Source organism: Serpula lacrymans (genome assembly GCF_000218685.1).
Source record: "Serpula lacrymans var. lacrymans S7.9 unplaced genomic scaffold SERLAscaffold_1, whole genome shotgun sequence".
Classification (NCBI taxonomy): Eukaryota; Fungi; Basidiomycota; class Agaricomycetes; order Boletales; family Serpulaceae; genus Serpula; species Serpula lacrymans.
The window spans coordinates 2,041,346-2,059,875 of NW_006763290.1; the positions used below are offsets into that span (position 1 = coordinate 2,041,346).

Sequence of the window (18,530 nt, forward strand, 5' to 3'; positions counted from 1 at the left end):
GAGACCGGGTTTATCCGGTTTTGTCACCACCTCTAAATAAGATGTATTATAGTATTTCTGAAGGAATAAAATGGAAAACTTACGCAGAACATGACTGCTTATTGAGAGCAGTTTGCAACTTTGAGACTTCTTGATGCAGGGTATGGTTCTCTTGCTGTAGTGCTTGCTTTTTACTCATTGCTCGTTGGAGCTTGTCTTCTGCTTTCCGTATCTTGTCTACTAGGAGACTTTCTTTTCCAAGGAGCCCTTCAATCCGAGCAACTAACCTGTTGTGTTGAGACTGTGCTTCCATGAATTATACGGCAGCTGACTGGTATTTTTGAACAGTTTCACTGAAATATTCATTTTTTAACAACTGATTAAATGTTGGTGATTTGATCATGAGTTGATCAAGGGGGATCGAGGAGATCAGGGGCATGGCCTGTGGGACACCAGCATTGATTGACGAGTCCTCGGCCTGAGCAACATTAAAGGGAGGTCCTATAGTAAATAATATAGTCAGCCTTTTAGGACGTGAATAACCAGTCTTATACTCACCATAGTACAGGTTGTCCTGCATGTCCTGATTAATGAATGGGTCCCAACTGACTTTGAAAGGATTTATATTGGAATAAATCCAGAGAAAGTTTCAAGGTTTTGATTGTGCATCTTCCAGTTGATTCATGTTCCTGTTCATCACAAATAGTATGGGTCCCTCCGCCCTGGCTCTCAAGCTACAGTAGAAAGGACTATTGGAGAAGTTGGGCATAAAATCCACTCAAAAAAAGCACCCTTTTCTAACTTGGCTAATATTATAAATGAGCAAGAAGTTACAAAAGCACTACTCTTCCACTACCCTAAGCTGCAGTTTGAGCCACAACCTAAAAAAATTAATCAACTATTTGCAAAAGTTCAAGTGAAACAGCAAGAACGTGAACCTCACCAAAACTTTGCCATGCAGATTGAGGCTATTTCCTTTTGGAAGCAAGCTTCCCTTGACCTGAACATTTCGGTTACAAGATGGGGGAAAATGCATGTAAACAAGAAACATGTTTTGAATACTCAACTGAGTGAAAACAAAGGAAATTCAGATCACATCATTATTTTGAAGGGAATAATGGGAATATAATTCCAATTATTGGTGAAGCAATTGCATTTTATGAAATTGAAGGGCCTGAAGGAAATACACAAAAATTTGTTGTATATCATCCCCTTATAGATATTCAGTGCACTCTGAATATATGGAGGGAAAATGGTCTGATGATATCAAAGCCCTATTTCTTATATAGTTGATATCATTGGGATTTAGTCTTACAGTGGCAGAGTATATGTGCTCCAGAAGCATCCAGGTCTTGAGTGGCTAACTGAGGAAGAACTTAAACTTGAAATGCAGCAGAAAGAGGCAGATTATATGCATTAGTAGAGGTACACCTTGTAAATGCTAAATGATTAGCTGTCAACTATACAACTAGTTGACTAGCCCTTTCCTTGTTATCTCTGATTGTCTTCAACAGGCAACTATATAAACCCATGTACTAGTACTAGTATTTCTTCAATATGATTGTATGCAGTTAACTTGTCTTCCATATAAGGTCAAACAGAAGGTAATCCCTGGAATAGAATTGAGAATCATCTGGTAGACTGTAGTAATCTGTCTTATACCTATAAAACTTGTTCTTGACTATATGTTTATTCCATTCAAGCTCTTCTACCTCCTTTGAGAGGCTTTCAGCTTCAGATATGTGTGTTGTTGTAAGCAAGCAATAGAAGTCTGTATAGGCACCAACATATGAGAATGTTAGTAAAGTCAACTTGTAAGTTGGACCAGTGCAAACTCAACAGTGCAAGTACAGTCCAGGTTCAACCTGGTTCAACCCCTTCAGATGAAGGTTCAGTTTGGGGTTCAAACAAAAATGTCCAAGGACTAAATCAAACCGAACTTAACCATCCCTAACCGGTGTAAATTCAAACTTGCAAAAACACTACAGATCATTTTATAGGTATTTATTTATCTTTGCTCCAACAAAACCTAGGTAGGTGATGCCATTGTTTTGAGCCTGTGGAGGGCAAAGATCAACATATGCCCTATTATTAACAGCTGTCCAGCCAAATAATGCGGACTTGGTAAAAATTAGATAAGAAATCAACACAGTATGACTATACTTGACTGGACATGACCTTGCTTGACTGAGCTTTTTTACTGAGAATGACACGTCAAAATCACTGCAAAATCGAGTGAAATAAACCTGTATATGTTACAAAAGGGACCGGGTGAATTTGGCCATAAAACAGCATAAAACAGTGTATTATCACCCAATTTCAGCCCCAGAAAACCAGTTGAATAACAATCTGTGAATCTCCACAAAATCGGGTGATTTTCAACGAGAAGTCGGTGTTACGTTCGAATGATTTTCACTCGATGCAAGATGCGCCGTGTCAAGTACGACCGGAAGTTCCTGTGAAGGTCCCAGAATAGCCCTGGGGACCTTCCTGGGTAGTTTTGGCGGCCCGCCGTTTTTCAGCCATCCAAGTCAAGGGAGCGCTCGATGACTTCAAATGATTCATTCAATGATACAAGCGTAGGAATTTAGAGATAGAACTCAAATTCTGTGGTTTTGATGTTACGATTTAGAGAAAAAAGACGAACTTAAATCATTGCTCACATCTCCAGGCAAGTATTGAAGACCGATTTTTGCCCCCGAATGCTTGCGGAAAGTCATCCACTGAATTGTCGCACATATAGCAACTGACAAACTAATTAGCTAGCTGGCACGTGAGGTTGAAGTGAACTGTAGATAGATTGAAAAATTTCCGACCTTTCACGGTAAACGACTAACTGTGAAGTCGCAGTGGGCACCGTAACACTGATTTCTCCAAGATGTCTTGCAGCTTAATTACGGTCAACAATCGGAACCTTCTGCACCTTCACAGTGAAAAATATTTTCATACAGACGTGGAGGATAGCCAGATAACTATAAAGACCAATGTCTATTTACATCCAGCTTGACATAGCGATGAAAACCGCAAGATAATTTTAACGAAGACGACTGTGCGACATACTGAGACTGAGACTTCTTGTTGTATTTCAAGCACGACTTACCGTGCTTCACGTTCACTTTCTAAAAGTGCCAAAATATCCTCCTCTCTCACAGGACCTTTCACGTTACGTATTATTGTCCTTGTAGTATCATCCATGAACTCCACCCGAACTTGGGTGACACCTCCACGGGAACCAGTTCGGCCAAGCACCTAATTCAAAATGCTGCTCAAGTATGACTGAATGCTAGTAATCCATTTGGTATATACCTTAATAACCTTTGCGAGTTTCACAGGAGCCTTAGAAGAATCCTTGAGAAATGTTAGCCTTCTCCTTAATCACGTTTCCGATGAGACTCACCATTGTAGCGGTTAGCAAATTTGTGTATTGGTTAGAAGAAGGTTTCGCTTGGAGAAAATGGGAGTGAACAATTATAACTCCGTCTGTGCTGCGATATGTGTTTTCCCACGACTCAGCTACAAGCGCATAACTTAAAGCGTCAAGCCAACCGTTTCTAGTACTGTTGCCGCGTGTGTGGCGCCTTGCAAATGAGCACAGCCATAACGACTTTAACAGGTCCTAGAACGTCTGGTGCAAAATGATTTGTAGAGCAAGCGGTAGATCAAGTCATGTGACCTAGTATGTGCATAGAACTTTGCACACCCCAGTGTTCCATGTCCCCTTTGATCTTGCACAGCAAATTTTTCAATGACATGATGTGCACCTACTGCTCAACTGTCCTCATTTTGATTGCAGGGTGGTTTGTACCAGCAGGAAAGGACTGTAGGAAGTTGTACACTAAGTATGAGTAATGTGCTCATGCATAGTATATTTGTGGGTCAGAACAACAGCAAGGTCCATCTCCCCAACTCAGTACATCCAGGAAGAGATAGAAGTTCATGTCTTCTGAGTGGATGGCGTCAGATAAGTCATCTTTAAAATCAGTTGGGTGACAGCATGTAACAGTTGTGACCCAACCATCATATGTAGTGCATCACATTGTCGCTTACTCACACCAGTTTCTATTATTCACTCACATCACATTCCTTATTCTCTCAAGATGAGTCATACACACATAGTCACTACTTTACATTCATTTATTGCCTTCCTGTTTAGACTTAGTTCACTCTTGTTTTCATATATAAAGGACTTGTATATTGTAGACATTGTGAAAAGGTGAGAAAAACACTAGACAAAGAAGTAAGTCTAGGAATAATCAGTATTGTATCTATAGTAGAGTAATAAGTATCTCACCTTTTGTCAGGGTATCTGCCACTTGTTGATCTGTCGGTACATAGTTGACTTTTATTTCACTGAAGAGTCTTTGGAGCCAAACAGCCCCTTTGGTTGCTTTGCAGCAGCCATGTACTCTGCTTCAGTACTGGACAATGCAGTTGATTGCTGCTTTCTTGACTACCAACTAATTGCTGCACCAGAACAGAGGTAGACATATCCAGTGGTTGAGCGACAATCATTGATATCAGATGCCCAGTCTGCATCTATGTAGCAGGTGGGCCCTTTTTCATTTTCAGCTCATTGATAACGTACATCAGGAAAAACTCTTTTGCTATGTAGTGCTATATAGCCACCACATGTATATATAGATGCTTTCATAGCAACCATAGCCCTATAAATGCAATTATAGCCTTTATGGGACAATATTTAGCTAAAAACAAAAAAAAACTAATTTGAACTTGAATTTATCATAATGTCTGATAAGCATATTTACTACTAAAATTGTTGAGATAAAATTTTGTACAAACATCCAAAACATTACTGTGAGTCCAATTAAGTGGACAAGTATCTCTATTTCCCCCAAAGACTGGAATCAAATGACAAACCTGTCTAATTGCAGAAAGGGGCATAATATCACTAGGTAGGTAGCCAGAAGCATTAGGCCCAGGTTTGGTGACAAAAGGTGTCTGGGAGAGAATTGAGTATAGTCCTGATGTTCAATCACCTATGCGTCATCAGGAAAAACCCTTTTGCTATATAGCGCTATATAGCCACCACCTATATATAAACACATTCATAGAAACTATAGTACTATCAGTGCAATCATAGCTCTTATAGCTCTTATAGCACAGTAGTAGGCAAAATTCTAACGAAGGGGAGAAGTATCTATAACTCCCTCAAACTCTGGATTAATCTAATAAACTTGTTCAATAATAGAAAGAGGCCAGAAGTGTTTGGAGTCAAGTATATTATTATAGGCAAGGTACTATAAGTGCTCTTATAGCCTATAGCAGCCTACATAGCTCCTATAGCTGTAAAGGTCATAGTTATAATATAATTCAAGGTGCTTAAAAGGGCTAATAAATCATCCGGTATTAATTAATTATGTAGCCTGTATTAGTTAAATAGTAGTTTGTATCCCTGATACTCACAAAATAAGAATAATGATTTATCCAAATATAAGTAGTGATAATGAGTAAAAAAAAAATCTAAGTCCATGGAAGGTCAATATATAACATGTGTATAATACATTTTATAAGCTCTCATGGTGTAGTGGATAAATGTGATGTGTGGCTATAGGTTGCTTAGTCACCCAAGAGCTGACTAGCTGATGATGTCACGGGGCACAGCCCGTGTGACCAGCTCCACTGTGTGAGAGAGTTGTATCTAAAAATAAGGAAAGGCAGTGTAGCGCGAGAAAGAGGAGTTTGAACAAAAGGGAAAGTGCCGCACGGCACATTGTGTGAAAACTACAGAAAAAGGTTAAAGAGGAGAATAAAAATTGAAGGTCCAAAAATTGTGTTATTGTAACACATGGGTGTAGTGGATAAGTGCTCTGGTATGTATATGCTTAGTAAGCTCAAAAAATTAGTTAACATGTGGTTGTGGGTTCAATTCCCACAGCACATTTTGTGCTGTCAGCCACAGTCTTGCTATATGAACTGTAGGAGCTATATGAACTATAGGCAGCTATCAGAGCTGGTATAATAGGGACTTGTCTACACCAACCATACCAGCTATACCAGTCATCAAAGCCCTTGTAGATCTATAAGGGCTATAATAGCTATCTGGGGTTTTCCTGATGTCAAGCATTGGCCAATGCTATTGTGCATGGGTACCGAACCCAGCCTACAGTGGAGACAACCATATGTTACCAAAAATATAAATGTTGTGGGTACAATATTCAGCTGCATTTGGAGAAGTGGGAGGAGGAGGATGGAAGAAAGGCTCATCAATGCCGTATGGATTGAAACTGTCCTCGCGTCCTATACAGCTTATTAGATGAAGGGTGCATGTTCGTGAAATTCAGACCTCACCTGAAGGACACCACTCCATTAGAGTTGGGTGTGGTGTGGTACCCCGGAGGGGAGCATTGAAAGGGAGAATACAAGATGTTGAAGCCATTCATAACATTCTGTGGAGGAAGATCTCTCTATAATAACTGATCTGTTTCATAAGATATAGTTTTATAGATTGTATGAGTATTTGTACCGAGATAGAGGATAAGTAAAGATCAGTTTGGAGAATTGTACATTTGTTGTGTTCAAGTGTCAATCTCAGCTATATTGCAAATTTGGATCTAAATTGTTCGCTGAGATGACTATCAATTTTGTTGGCAGAGAAGGATTGAAGGATGGTTGCTCCAGAAAAAGAGCAAGCACGGGATAACATGACATAGGCGCTTTGTAGCGATGCACAGATCGACAACAACTTTAGACAATGAGTGCCCTTGGACATTATAACCAGTAAAAACATAAGCTGGTCATAAAGGCAATTGAGAGCAACAAATGTTAAATTTTTTTGCCGCTGTCTATAGAATCTTTGAACTGAAAGCTAGATGTTGTGGGAAAAATGGGAACAATGTCAAGATGCCAGCCAGGTGATTGATAGTGTTACACTTGATAGCAACATTTTTGGTTACAACCACACACATTTTCAATGACAGAGGAAGACACCCTAAACTGTCATTGGACACACTGGAAGGTATCAAGCAAATTCTCTCAAGTCGAGGGGTAAGTTAACTTTGTCTTTTTTATCATGCAAGTAGTAGATGTGCCATTTGTTCTTGGTAGCATCTGCAATATATGTTTGTTATATAAGAAGCATGTGTTTACGTTATTACAGCATTCGTTTGCCAAAGGAATCCTTCTCCCGCGCCTGTTCCCGTGCCCTGAGGGACCGATTGCTACATTGCTAGCATAGGCTGTCATATACTAAACAGAATGCCAGAATTGATGATATAAAGCAAAGCTGTTGTGCTGCTATCTGAGTCGATCAGAGCCAACAAACTGAATTAGATGTTGTATATCATAAATTCACACAGAGAATATAAACCTTTGTTTTACGGTCAATCAGGATGATGCTTCATGTAGATATTTCAGGGTAGATAGTGTAGAAATTATATTATGTAAGCGAACTTCGGAGCTTTCGCCTGAAGTTTTACTCTGTGATTACAACCGGCCTTTTGTGGCTATCATTGTCTTTCACATGATATTTACATATGTTTGTTATATAAGAAGCATGTATTTACGTTGCTACGGCATTCGTTTGCCAAAGGAATCCTTCTCCTGCGCCTATTCCCGCGCCCCGAGGGACTGTATATCCCACAGATAGTGCTATGTAAGAGCATATTTAGGCTTATCGTACCTTCACCATTTTCATGATGTATGTTTGACAATGTCTGATATGGACTAACTAGATTGTTTTGCATCATATATTGAGGTCAATTGTCTGACAGTCTTATTGGGCCCAATGGGGGCAAATATGCAAGACTCGATTTTTCCGACACTTATAAAACCTTACCATAAAGTTCAGATTTCATTAATGATTACACCGGGGGGAAACTTCAGCCATTCCAGCCTGAGGTGCCTTTCAAATGACTTTTGCAAGGCTTAGTCGCTAACGAAGGATGTAAAAACAAGGCAAACTCCTCGCTCAACGAAAACACTGAACCTCACCTCAAATTTCGTCGTGCGACGTTTCGCATGGCTGACCTGGCCTGCTTGTGATTAGTGAAATGAGAAATTATTTGTAGTAAACCTCCAAGTGTTCATTGCGACAATAAAAAAAGAATAACTCCATTTAAAACGTAGTGTCAGAGAAAATAGTAGATCATGGGGTCGAAGAGATCATGAAGATATATTGCAGATGATACTACGAAATTAAGGCGGGAGGGGAAATGGGCGACGAAGAGATAGCGAGATAATATACTGGAGATATAACTGAATTGGTGGTAGTATGGATCGTACATCCATCAACGGTACGGCATACAGTAACACGACGTCTGTGGACACAGGACTGACTTTACAACGAGTGGATGATGTCAGAGAGGACCGTCGATGCTAGCTTAATAACTGCAAGATGGCAGTGTAAGTCATGCAACCAAGGTTCGTTGTAAGAGCCTGAATTGTGGCACAAACCGAGGTTGTATGTGAGAAATGGCGGGCGTGTCTACGGCACGATAAATGATAAGAGAGTTGGTTTGACGGGGCTCAAGAATTGAGTGAGGACGAGCTGAGGGCCTTTTTCTTTTGTTCCTCTTCTCTTTTTGCAGCTTTTGCCCTCGCCTTCTCTTCTGCAACTCTACGAGACTCTGTCCAAAGCCTGAGAGTATAATCATGTAAGGATTGGGAATATAATACGAAAGGGTCGGGTTCGTGGTCAGAAGAATAGGCAGAAGCAGACACGGAAGGAGCACTAGAAAGCATTGAAAGATTGAACAGAAAGGTGGATAGATAGATTTAGTCACTGACGAAGAAATAGACCATGGACAAAAAGAGAAGCGGGAAAGTTTATAAGTCTATGGGGAGGTCATTTGGGGGTCCGGATCAGTGGACCGCCGTGGTGGCTTTGCCAACTTTGCTTGACTTGGCGTAGAAACATCCTCCGGCAGCTTCACCTGGTTACCAAGCCGTGCCGCTTGTTTCATCCGTATGTTTAACATGTTGCGACTTGAAGGCCTATTCTCTATGGCACAGCCCAGCACACTGGCAGGGAAAAACATATTACAACGCACCCGCTGTTCCAGACAGTGTCCCACATACAGCATCACCAATTTCTGTCAATTCCAACTCTGATTCTGACTGTGGATATGAGGGTGGTGTCAATTGCATCTGGTATGATTCAGGTAGTGACTATGAACCTTCCGATGATGAAGGACTGTCGGTTGATGCACAGCTGCAAGTGAAGAAATTCGGCTCAACACAATACAAATCACACAGACACATTGTTAGTATTATGCATTCACATCTCTTATATCTTTCTTTCTACCTATGTTTGCAGACTTCATTCTATCTTGTCCGCTTTTCTAGCATTACCTAATACATAATTTCCCACGGTTACACCAAAAACTCGTAGATTTCCATTCTAGAGCCTCAGTCTTTTACACACAGACTGAGGTATGTTATTTCATTATAGTCACAACAACATTTACTTACATCTACCATAGCATTTAACATTATCCTTACAGGTAGATATCAATACAGTCCTTTACACACAGACTGAGCATTTAACATTATCCTTACAGAGTTTATATCAGCTATCACACATCCCAGAGACAGTCACACAGGCTTTTGACCAGCAGTATACCTGTTATGTACCAGAGCGCCAATTTGGGGGTTAGCAAATCATTATCTCCCTCAATTTAGACCTAATTAGAAAATCCTTTTGAGGTTTTGTTCCCCTCATCAAAAGGAGCATTTTCCCGAAAGGAATAAGAAAATGGGAAAAAGTTGAAGGTAGCAAAATTTGCGGCCTCTAAGTGAACCACACCATAGACGCGTTATTTCCCCACTGATGCACCTCTAATAAGAGGTGTTTCCGCGCCTCTTTTATTATACCTTGATTAATTTGAGGCCTTAGAAAACTGTGATAAGTGGGATAACAGACACACACAAAGCCAAATAGACATATACAGGTCAGACTATATGAGAAATCCAAATATAGTTTCCACAAACATGTGAGACCAAGTACTCGTGAAAATCAGCAATAGACGTAGGGATATGTGGGTTTCACCACGAAATCTGGTGGTTGTCAGGTAGGTGGTGATTGCTAGGTAATTTTCAGTCACCATCTAAATGCGTGATACTCAGCCATTTAGTCCGATTATTCCTGCCAAACCTTTGGTACACATAGCAAAAACAGGCAGTGTGTATCTACACTGGAATGGGTAACAATCACCACTTGTATCAACAATATTATACTGCGGAGAGGATCATTGAATATACACAGTATTTATTATGCTTATCACCACTTGATTGTATTTCTAGTCAATTATGACTATGAATACATCAAAAAGCCTACTCAACCCAATTATATTAGTGTGATCAACATAGCTAGTTGACAGAATTAAAGCTGTACACAGCATGAGCTAGACTTCCACTCCTGTCAATTATTGCCCACCTATTGCCCACTTGCACTCTCCCCACAGCGCATTGCAGGCATGATATTGATAAAATTGGATAATGGCCAGACCAGGGATTGAACCTGGAATCTTCTGGATACATGCCAGCTGCTCTACCAATTGAGCTATATGGCCAAGGTCATACAATACAGGATCTTAAACATGACATGCAACCACGGACGTCTTACACAGTATAGCTGCTGCATACTGGATTGGCTTACAAATCAGAGGTATTATCCTATGGGGTATTGGTATGTCAGAGTATATTCTAACAGATATATCTACCACCTCCTATGGGCCCAACTTTGAGTAGTATGGTACTTCTCTTGAATCCATTGCATGAATTATACAGCTTTTCATGACAGCCAGAATTATCTTAGTAGGATTGTTTACACCCGGGGAACAATACCACAACAATATATTGTAGTTGGCCGGAAAAAGGATTTTTTTCAAATTCTGATAAGTGGTCAGGCAAATTTTGATACTAGTATCTTAAATATCAATGTTGTGAGCTTTTTGCTCTGGATCCGCTAAATACTAAGTAGCTGATTCAAAACACTTACTGTTTGTATTTCACTACCCAGTCTGAAAAATCATACAGATAGATTTGAGGTCTTGTGTGGATAATTTAAATTGAAGACATAGATGCAACATTAGTATTGATATTTCTGGGATATTTCCTGACACCAGAATCAAAAATGCATACAGGATGAAGACTGCAGTCAGAAAAATATCATAAGCATGCACCCCAACAACCAATACAAGCATCTATATTCTTCTAAGAATTGTATCTCCGGAGGTAGATTGAAATTGTAGACTATAATTGGCCATGTAGTAGATTTCCTTTGATGAAATGGTGCAAATCCGTCTGTTGAAAGTCCCAGTGCAATATTCTGCAAGTCTGAGAAATACTCGTGTGATAGCTGTTACAACCAAGAGTTTGTATACTCTGGTGCACAACTCAGACAATCTTTGAGTGAAGTGAGTGGCCTTTCAGATAGGACTGAGTTTGTTGTGGGTAAACAACTGTAACAACCAAGAGTTAGTTACTCTGGCGCACACAGGAACACACTATAAAGGTAGTGGAAGATGGGGAGTGGGTACCCCTTGGGCTGCAGTGAGTTAGTTGGTATACAACAGGAGGACTCGCTGAGGAGTCTCCTGGATCTATTGGGGTTTATATACTACTACAGGTTGTTTGTACATGTGTACTATACAGTTGATGAAGGCAGTGGCTGATGATGTCATAGGGCCTAGCCCGTATGGCCAGCTCCACTGCGTGAGAGAGTTAAGTCTAAAAGTAAAAGAAAGGCAACGCGGCGTGAGAAAGGGAAATGCCGCGTGGCAATTTAAAGTATAAAATTAAAACGGAGAATAAAAGGAAAGGAGATGTCCGGAAATTGTGTTATCATAACAACAACAGGAGGACTCACTGAGGAGTCTCCTGGATCCATTGGGGTATTTATACTACTACAAACTATTTGTACATGTGTACTATACAGTTGATGAAGGCAGTGGCTGATGATGTCATGGGGCGCAGCCCGTGTGACCAGCTTCACTGTGTGAGAGACTTGTAGCTAAGAATAAAGGAAAGCAGTGCAGCATGAGAAAGTGGAGTTTGAACAAAATAAAAAGTGCCACATGGCACAGTATGTCAAAACTACGCAAGAAAGTTAAAGTGGAGAATAAAACTTAAAGGTCCAAAAATTGTGTATTGTAACAAGCAGTATTTATTTCCACTATCCTATCCCTTGATAGGTGCATTCTGCAGTTCCATCTGAGTGGAATAAAATTGTGGTGTGGGGGTGTGGGTGCATGTGTTCATGGAGTGTTGCAGTTGTATATAAAGTTCAATTTTGAATATAAATAGATTAATGCATGTGCATGTGCATGATTTTATGAATTTCAATATATTGTATAATGTGTAAAGTTGAGTTTTGAAGTTGGGGAAAAAGTTGTATGTCAGCACATCAGGAAAACAATGATAGTCCTATAAACGTATCTTTAGCATTCTAGCTCTTTATAAAATGTGTAAGACAGTAAAATACATATCAGTCTGACAGTACAATTGATCCACCTAGTTCTGACACGAAATCCATTGTATGCTCTATTAAGGCCTGTCTATTTTGGATTCCTCGGCAGCATTCTTCTCAGCAGGTTATTCGGACCAGAGAATGTCAGGTCTTGCCACTTTCAGCCACAGTTACAAGTCTTCCTCCAGTCAAATCATGATGATAAGCTTCTGTCATCTTAGCTCCCTAGCTATCAAGGCTTTGTGAGTGACCATCCTCGATAAAATTGCAACGCAGACATCTTGCTATATAATGCACAGTGTACATTGTTAATTTTGTAAGTGCACTAGCATCTTGCCATCTCTCTGATGACCCTCATAATACTGACGTGTATACACAGTTGAATATCTGCAACCTTGTAGTACAGCGCACCTTTGGTAAGCAATGTCAGGGTTCGTCTCCATTCTACTTTCTGACAGTATATAGCACCTGGTAGAACCCTGTCGTCAGTATGAACATTGATGATAAGACATACCCAGAACTTTGGGCCCAACATTGTCACAACAATTCATGTATTTGCTGTAATAGGACCGTAATATAAGGAATGATTGTGAGTACTGATGAAATTCTTTCCTTATTGTACGCTTGATAATGTGTTGTCTCCAACTGTAGTTCTCCTGCGCCTTCTCTGTTGTTGTAATATATGGCTGTCCCTGCAAACATCTATAGTCTGATGGCGACTGGCGAGTAATGATCACGCACTCCTTCATTAAATCCATTAACAAAATTTATCTGCAGTATGATTCTCAGATGTATCTTGCAAGGCAGAGCTCATGACAGTGACATGTTTCTGATGTCTTAGAACGATACTTGATGCACTGACATTATAACAGAAAGGCAGTATGGTAAGTAATAGTTTTGCTACACCTACACCACCTATACCACAATGAACACTGGTGGCGCTTGTAGCTTGGTAGCAGCGTAAAATAATATACCGTAAGATTATAGCTGTTACGATAACACAATTTTTGGACCTTTCCTTCTTTTTCATTCTCCGCTTTAACCTTGTACACTTTAGCTTTCACACAGGGTGCCACGCGGCACTTCCCCTTTTGTTCAAACTCCTCTTTCTCACGCCGCATTGCCTTCTTCTTATTTTAGATACAACTCTCTCACACAGTGGAGCTGGTCATGCGGGCTAGGCCCCATAACATCATCAGCCACTGACTTTATCAACTGTACAATACATAAGTACAAACACTCTGTATTAGTATATATACCCCAATAAATCCAGGAGACTTCTTAGCGAGTCCTCCTGTTGTATACCAATGAACACTCTGCAGCTTAAGGGGTAACCACTCCCTCAACATCTTCTTTATAAGTGTGTTCTTGTGTGCGCCAGAGTAACTAACTCTTGGTTGTCACAATAGCACAGGATAGTACATCAGGAAAAACTGTTTTGCTATATAGCTGGGTATGTTTCTATAGCTGCTATGATAGCTATTAAATTCCTATTATAGCCAGTAAATTTCTATGTGAAGCCTTATAGTTACTATGTCAGCTATACCAGCTATACCAGCTCATTTATGTCTATGAGAACCTTTTTCTGATAGCTGGATATGTTTCTATAGCTGCTATGATAGCTACTAAATTCCTATTATAGCCAATACATTTCTATGTGAAGCCTTATAGTTACTATGTCAGCTATACCAGCTATACCAGCTCATTTATGTCTATGAGAGCCTTTTTCTGATACTAATAATGATATTATTAATATTCACCAAATAGTTTGGTAAGCATACAAACTAGCCCAATTATTTAATAGAAATCTATCACAAACATCCAAAGCATTTGCTGCACCCCAGTGAGCAGGCACTTGACCTTTTCCAAACAAAGGCAACAAATGGCAGCCTTGTTGTATACTGCTTAATGATACTATGGAAGCTGGTGGAGTACCATCAGCTCCAAGTGCAGGTTTTGTAACCACATACATCATATGTGCTGGATCTGCACTATCTTTCAACTTGGTGTACCATCCACTGTACGCCAATGGAATTTTGGGCCAATGTTTTGGTATACCAACAGAACCACCATGAAAAATAGCAGGGAGCTTGAATATTACTTTAACTCTTCCAACACGAGTACCTATGTCATGAAATATTAATTCACAACTTGAAACTGATCATGAAATTAGAGGAAAATATTACCAGTAACACCTGTTGACTCTGCTTCTAATGAGTCTAATACAACAACATTATCAAACTGTGGAGCAATTCCTTTGGACCTAGGTCTTGCTTTGATGACTTTGTACTTTACACTTGCACTAGCATCATCTCCAAGGTGAATTGGAGTGAGTTTGAAACTAGTGAATATGTCAAGTGAATCAAATGGGAGATTTGCAATATTGACTTGATTTCTGGATATATAACCTGGCTGACCGTGCATTAGGTGATTCAGAAACTCCTTGATATCACGTATGAAGCCATGACATTGGTGGTTTTGTTGAATTGATTGAAGGGGTTGTTGTGGAAGAGGAAATACTTTGGCTATGTTAATATCTAATCCAGATGAATTCTGGAGAATATCTTGCTGACGTAGAACTGGTCTATTTTGTAAAGACAATTGATAGCATTCAAACCACACAGTTTTTTCTTGCCTTGTTAGCCAGGTGGTCATTTGTGGATGCTCATTCCTATGATTTGATGCTCTCCATGCATCCTTGGCCATGTCTATGTGGAAATGTTCAAACATTTCTGTGTTGTAGTTATTTGTAGCCCCAAACCAGCAAATAGAGTCGACATAGTGTAGTAGAGAGTGAAATTTAGGAATATTAAAATTTTCTCTAACACCCAGAGTGACAAAAATTGCTTTGTTTTGATGAAATGTTTTGAGAGCATCTGATAGATATCCAAGGGTTGTATCGCTGTGTGTGGGGTACTGAGCAATGTAAATGAAGTCCAAGAGTGATCTAATTGCGATGATTGCCTGCTTGGGGAGTTTTCCTACAAGGCATCCTAAAAGTACCTTGGCCATATTTTTTCTTTCACCTCCAGATATCTGAGAAAGAGGCGATAAACCATTTTTGAAATGCTTTGATCCATATGCAGGAGGTAAAGTGCGTATTCTTGCATCCATCAGTCCACATCTCATTAAATATATGATCATCCCTGTGGCTGTTTGTGAATATTCTTGAGGGTTTATAGACTATGTCTGTCGCATGTGCTGGATTGTCCAACAAAGAAGCAATGGCTTGTAAGGGGTCTCTATATTGTATAAGGTGTTTTTCTTCTGGACGATCATCAAAGTGTAGATATTTTGGGTGCCATTTGGCCCTTTCAGGAATTTCGGAGTTGATAATTTTTAGAAGGCTTCTGCTATTTTGATAAGAAAGGCCCAGTCTCTGGGAAACCTGGCGTAAAGGTTGGAGGTCAGTTAACATAAAACATGAATCAAAGTGTGGAGGTGTCACTCACTTCAGGAATTGCCAGTGATCTGTCAAGAGATTTCTGGCCAACCCCCTCCTGTAATGCCCAATGTGCAAATTTCCAGTCTAATTCTGTGGAAAATAGAGCCCATCTATTATATGGAAGATCAATGTCCATCTCATCATCATCTTGACAGAACTGGTGAAAACTCTCCCTCCATGGATCATGAGCATCCAGATCCACCCTTATAACCTTGCCAGCATTCTCATTTTGTTCCACTACTCTTTCATCATCATCATCCAGATTAAAGTGCAGGGAGTGGGGGTGATGTGAACTGCCAGCCTGCATCTCTGGGCCAGGGTTCAAGTTATCCTGGGTGTTGCCTTGCATTGCAGGATCATTCAGGAAATTGTTAAATGGTTTTTGTAAGCTGTTGAGGAATATATCTTCTGACCCATCTGAGTCATAGTTTTCTTGGTCGTAAACATTTTCATCCAAGTTGACTTCATCAAATACTACTTGTTCAGGGCCTAGGTTGTCTGCCTCAAGTTCTCTTCTCTTTCCTTTCTTATACCAAGCACACATTGCTGACATTAATAGATGAGCCATGACACCCTGTGGTGTTTTCAAAAGTTTTCCACATGCAGGACATGTGCAATCAACCATACTTGGTACGTGTGCCATTTTCTCCTTGAACCTATATTACACCATACACTTCCAGTCAGTTTATGAAATAATAACACCAGTTAATATAATGTTGATACCTTTGATTATCTAGGATCTGTTTGTAAATATGCTGTCAAGATGCAACACCTTAATTTCCACTGGCAATATCCCAAATTGGAAATACGTAGTGGTAAAACATAGAATTTGCTTGTTCTAATACAAATAGAAGTCATACATGTCTAAGTACAATATCATTTACAAGCGCAGAGTACAAGAACAAGAGAAGTAATACATATAATATTGTCCGTGTCCGTTTTTCACTTCCTCCTTGTGACATTGTTGCTGGAGCTACCTATACCCAATTTCTGTTGAACAAGCCAACCCACTTCTTCTTCAGAGTGAAAAGGACTCCTTCTTCTAGCTGCCTTAGCATGACTTCGGGGGGCATTATAATGATCCTGAAAACATCTATGTGCCAGATCAGCTACAGATCCTTGAAAAGCCTGAAGAAAATTGTCAAAATCCAGCTGGATATTGAAGACTGAGAGATCAATAGGAGATATCTCTTTAGGCAATACTTGGGGGTGCAAATGGGGAGTAGGTAGAGTAGTAGTGGGTGTGCGCGAATGGGTACCAGTCTGAAGAGGACAACCAGTGCAGTTTGCTATCAAATCCTGGGTAGCAACCTCTAGCGCTGCTATCTGAGCAGCTGCACTTTCAGCTTCTAGGTTAGTGACAGTCTGGAGTGCACTCCTCATAATCTTCTCCATCTCCAAAATTGACCTGGTAATCACACGATTGAAAACTTTGTTGAATTCATCTTTCTGGGCTTGAGTGGGATAGAGTTGGCCCACATCTATATTAGGTACCACCCTCTGTACATATATTATATTAGTCAAAGAAGGTTGTGATCAAGAGGGGATGCACCAGTACTACGAACGTAGGAAGATCCCGTGCATAGCCCTCCTTCCCTACAACCTTTGGGTCCTTTTCATACAGGTTCATATCCACCACAAATCTACCCGCCCATGTTATGCTGTCAGCTGTCCTCAGAGGGCCATATTTGATATTGTCGTCCTTTTGTAAGTTGTACCAATACTGCATGTTGACGGGTTCAGCGTACCCATATTGGGGCTTTGCATATTTGTGGGACTTGTAGAATTTGACCACTAGAATGCCAACAAGGTGGGGGAGCTCCTCCCAGTACTTTTTCACCTTCTGGGTGACGTCCCCAAGTGATTGGGAGTGGGAGACCTCAACAATAAACAAGTCCTGCCACTTAGTGCTAGGGTTGAGGCTTTGGAACTTGAGGGCTAAGTCGGGTACAGTGGTGATTTGACCTTGCCAGAGGAACTTGGATGTATTAGAACTCAACCTGAACTTCCTATCTGACCGTCTCATAAGACATGACAGTTCCCCCTGTAAAAGTTCACTGAGGTGCTCGATAAAAACTTCATGTACAGGAGTAGGCATATTCAGTTGCAAGATGCCTTTCACATGGTCATACATATATCTGGAAGTAAGGATATAAGTACAGTATATTCACTCATGAAAAGCATACCTTAGAGTGCTGTAGTTAGTTTCTCTGAGCTTGTCCACAAACTCGGGGAAACTTGATGGTTTAATATAGAATTGTTAGGGGGAAAAATCAGATCAGGAACGTAGCCAGACAATGATTGCTCACCTGGACATATATGTCCTGAGAATTATACTTCAAGTTCCTAACAATTTGCTCAATGATAGGTTGGACTTGATCCTCAGATGTAGCAATTGGTGCAGTATGGGTGGACGTTGAAAGAGTGGATGTTGATAGATTACTCGGGGGAGTGGCAAAAGATTGTTATTGAGTAGCTATGCATTGCCATCAGGTAATTTTTTGAAATTAAATAACTGACTTACCCTCTGGTCCAGGAGAGGACTTTGACCGAGTAATAGAGGGGATATACCAGTAGGTAGCACCATTTCCAGTGGAAGTGGAGGATATTGCGTATAGGGGGGACAGGTGCGTTTTTGCAGACTGAGAATGGGATGTTCTGCTGAAATATGTCTCAGTA

General features: G+C 40.3%; 5 protein-coding genes across 5 annotated transcripts; all 5 read right to left on the bottom strand.

Moving 5' to 3' along the window:
• Positions 1-10: 10 nt before the first annotated feature.
• On the bottom strand, positions 11-559 carry SERLADRAFT_432022 (uncharacterized protein; the record flags this gene model as incomplete). Its single annotated transcript, XM_007312285.1, has 4 exons — positions 11-32; positions 84-266; positions 312-480; positions 538-559. 4 exons carry the CDS (start codon positions 557-559, stop codon positions 11-13), a joined length of 396 nt encoding a protein of 131 aa, XP_007312347.1.
• Positions 560-3,075: 2,516 nt separating this feature from the next.
• On the bottom strand, positions 3,076-3,379 carry SERLADRAFT_364493 (uncharacterized protein; the record flags this gene model as incomplete). The annotated part of the gene is made up of 3 exons (XM_007312286.1): positions 3,076-3,228; positions 3,286-3,327; positions 3,377-3,379. The coding sequence occupies 3 exons, from the start codon at positions 3,377-3,379 to the stop codon at positions 3,076-3,078; spliced, it is 198 nt and encodes a 65-aa protein (XP_007312348.1).
• Positions 3,380-8,026: 4,647 nt separating this feature from the next.
• On the bottom strand, positions 8,027-9,190 carry SERLADRAFT_454804 (uncharacterized protein; the record flags this gene model as incomplete). The annotated part of the gene is made up of 4 exons (XM_007312287.1): positions 8,027-8,325; positions 8,392-8,668; positions 8,725-9,054; positions 9,114-9,190. The coding sequence occupies one exon, from the start codon at positions 9,018-9,020 to the stop codon at positions 8,772-8,774; it is 249 nt and encodes an 82-aa protein (XP_007312349.1).
• A 6,238-nt stretch (positions 9,191-15,428) lies between these two features.
• On the bottom strand, positions 15,429-16,395 carry SERLADRAFT_432024 (uncharacterized protein; the record flags this gene model as incomplete). Its single annotated transcript, XM_007312288.1, has 2 exons — positions 15,429-15,794; positions 15,859-16,395. 2 exons carry the CDS (start codon positions 16,393-16,395, stop codon positions 15,429-15,431), a joined length of 903 nt encoding a protein of 300 aa, XP_007312350.1.
• A 398-nt stretch (positions 16,396-16,793) lies between these two features.
• On the bottom strand, positions 16,794-17,949 carry SERLADRAFT_432025 (uncharacterized protein; the record flags this gene model as incomplete). Its single annotated transcript, XM_007312289.1, has 2 exons — positions 16,794-17,351; positions 17,404-17,949. The coding sequence occupies 2 exons, from the start codon at positions 17,947-17,949 to the stop codon at positions 16,794-16,796; spliced, it is 1,104 nt and encodes a 367-aa protein (XP_007312351.1).
• Positions 17,950-18,530: the final 581 nt, after the last annotated feature.